Here is a 2,755-nt window from a genome sequence, read left to right on the forward strand (position 1 = left end):
CAAATTATTATTCAGTAGGAGAGAGTATATCAAAATTATTTTATAACTTGAACATTGGAACACCATTATTTATATTTCTGTTTAGAGTAAAGGTATGTTTCAAATGTGCTCTATATTATTGAAATAAAGGTATGTGTCAACTATCTTATTGAAATAAACGGATGTGTCAACTATTGTACATAGATATGAAATTTGTTGAAATGAATTGCATATTCTAAAGGAAAGTATGCGAAATTATTTTATTGAGTTGAAGGTATGTGTCAACTATTTTATTGAAATTAAGGTATGTATCGACTATATTATTGAAATGAAGTTATCTGTCATCTATTTTATGAAATGAAGGTATGTATCAACTATTTTATTGAAATGAAGGTATGTATAGACTATATTATTGAAATGGAGGTATGTGTCAATTATTTTATTGAAATGCAGGCATGTATCAACTATTTTATTGAAATTAAGGTATGTATCGACTATATTATTGAATTGAAGGTATGTGTCAGCTATTTTATTGAAATGAAGGCATGTATCAACTATTTTATTGAAATTAAGGTATGTATCGACTATATTATTGAAATGGAGGTATGTGTCAATTATTTTATTGAAATGCAGGCATGTATCAACTATTTTATTGAAATTAAGGTATGTATCGACTATATTATTGAAATGAAGGTATGTGTCAGCTATTTTATGGAAATGAAGATAAGGATGTGTCTACTATCGACTTGAAATAAGGGTACATATCATCCATTTTATTGAAATGAAGGTATGTTTCAACTATTTTATTGAAATGAAGGTATGTATAGACTATATTATTGAAATGGAGGTATGTGTCAATTATTTTATTGAAATGCAGGCATGTATCAACTATTTTATTAAAATTAAGGTATGTATCGACTATATTATTGAATTGAAGGTATGTGTCAGCTATTTTATTGAAATGAAGGCATGTATCAACTATTTTATTGAAATTAAGGTATGTATCGACTATATTATTGAAATGAAGGTATCTGTCATCTATTTTATGGAAATGAAGATATGGATGTGTCTACTATCGACTTGAAATAAGGGTACATATTATCCATTTTATTGAAATAAAGGTATGTTTCAACTATTTTATTGAATTGAAGGTATGTATCTTATTGAAATGAAGGTATGTATCATCTCTCTTATTGAAATGAAGGCATGTATCATCCAACTTATTGAATGGAGGTATTTTTCAACTTTCTCACTGAAATGAAAGGTATGTATCAACTTTCTCTTTGAAGTGAAGGTTTGTTTAAACTATCTTATTGAAATGAAGGTATGAATCAGCTATATTATTGAAATAATGGTATGTATCTTATTGAAATGAAAGTATGTATCAACTATATTATCAATATAAAGGTAAGTTTTTTTATATTTTTAAATGAGGTATGTGTCAAACTATTATTTTCACATTTTCTTCATTACTTCTAACTCGATGTTTGTCATAATTATTCAAGGATATGTATGATTTTAGTTATTTTCTGTACGCGTTTTAGCACAATAAGTGACCATAACTATATACAGCTAAGCTCAAAGAATATTCTCTGATTTACATGGACATTTATTGTAGAATTTACAGGTGTGTAACATTTTTATTAAGCTTACCCTATCATGCAGTATAGATGAATACAGGGATTCAGATTTGTCAAGATTGGTTCCATTTCAGTATTAGTATTACAGGTATGTTTTTAGGTATGTGAAAAGTACCTAGTGAGAGTATATGTATGCAAAGAGTTATCAGTATTATGAAGCGTTCCTGATACGCTTTATAGGTATGTAGCGAATATTTTGATTTCAGTATACGGAACAGTTATGTCTGGAGAACTTATTTTTCAGTATTATCGAAATACAGGTATGTGAATTAGATTTAACTCACACATCAAGTACCGTAAAGATAGGTGAATATAACTTCTTATTTCAGTATCATATACGTAAGGTATGTGAATATAACTTCTATTTCAGTATCATACACTAACAGGTATGTGAATATAACTTCTATTTCAGTATCATACACGTAAGGTATGTGAAAAATACTTTTATTTCAGTATCATACACTAAGGTATGTGGATGTAACTTTCATTTCAGTATTAACGCGTAAGGTATGTAAAGAAAACTTTTATTTCAGTATCATAAACGTAAGGTATGTGAGTAAAACTTTTATTTCAGTAGCATACATTAAGGCATGTGGATTTAGCTTTCATTTTAGTATCATTCACGCACACGCACAGGTATAAGATACGACTTTTATTTTAGTATAAAAAAAACTGACTGATATGTGAATATATATTTTAATTTAGAATCATATACCTTACTTACTGTAAGAGGTTTGTAGTATATATTTTACTCCGGCATACACATGTATTTTTATTTTAGTAACATATACATACACTTATGTAAAAATTTAAAACCATACACGCATAAGTATGTGGATATAAATTTATTCCCTATATACGCGTACAGGTATTACTAGAAGTGAAGGTATGTCAAAGTTCCTTTCTATATACTAGAAATGAAAGTATGTCGTATTTAATACCTTTTTAATAGAAGAGAAGGTACGTCGTTTTTAATACCTTTTTACCAGAAGTGAAGGTATGTCATATTTAATATTGTTTTACTAGAGGTAAATGTATGTCGTATTTAATACCGTCTTTAAATTAGTGAGGGTATGTCAAAATTACTATATATTTACTAGAAGTGACTGCATATCGTTTTCTAGTAGTGAAGGTAT

The 2,755-nt window shown here is 27.8% G+C and overlaps 1 protein-coding gene across 1 annotated transcript; it reads left to right on the forward strand.

Annotated features, from left to right (window-relative positions):
• Positions 1 to 396: 396 nt before the first annotated feature.
• On the forward strand, positions 397 to 2,179 carry LOTGIDRAFT_176413 (hypothetical protein; the record flags this gene model as incomplete). The annotated part of the gene is made up of 7 exons (XM_009048578.1): positions 397 to 462; positions 493 to 582; positions 613 to 672; positions 917 to 976; positions 1,826 to 1,963; positions 2,032 to 2,046; positions 2,153 to 2,179. The coding sequence occupies 7 exons, from the start codon at positions 397 to 399 to the stop codon at positions 2,177 to 2,179; spliced, it is 456 nt and encodes a 151-aa protein (XP_009046826.1).
• Between the last annotated feature and the right edge of the window lie 576 nt (positions 2,180 to 2,755).

The sequence above is a fragment of the Lottia gigantea genome (genome assembly GCF_000327385.1).
Source record: "Lottia gigantea unplaced genomic scaffold LOTGIsca_1245, whole genome shotgun sequence".
Classification (NCBI taxonomy): domain Eukaryota; kingdom Metazoa; phylum Mollusca; class Gastropoda; family Lottiidae; genus Lottia; species Lottia gigantea.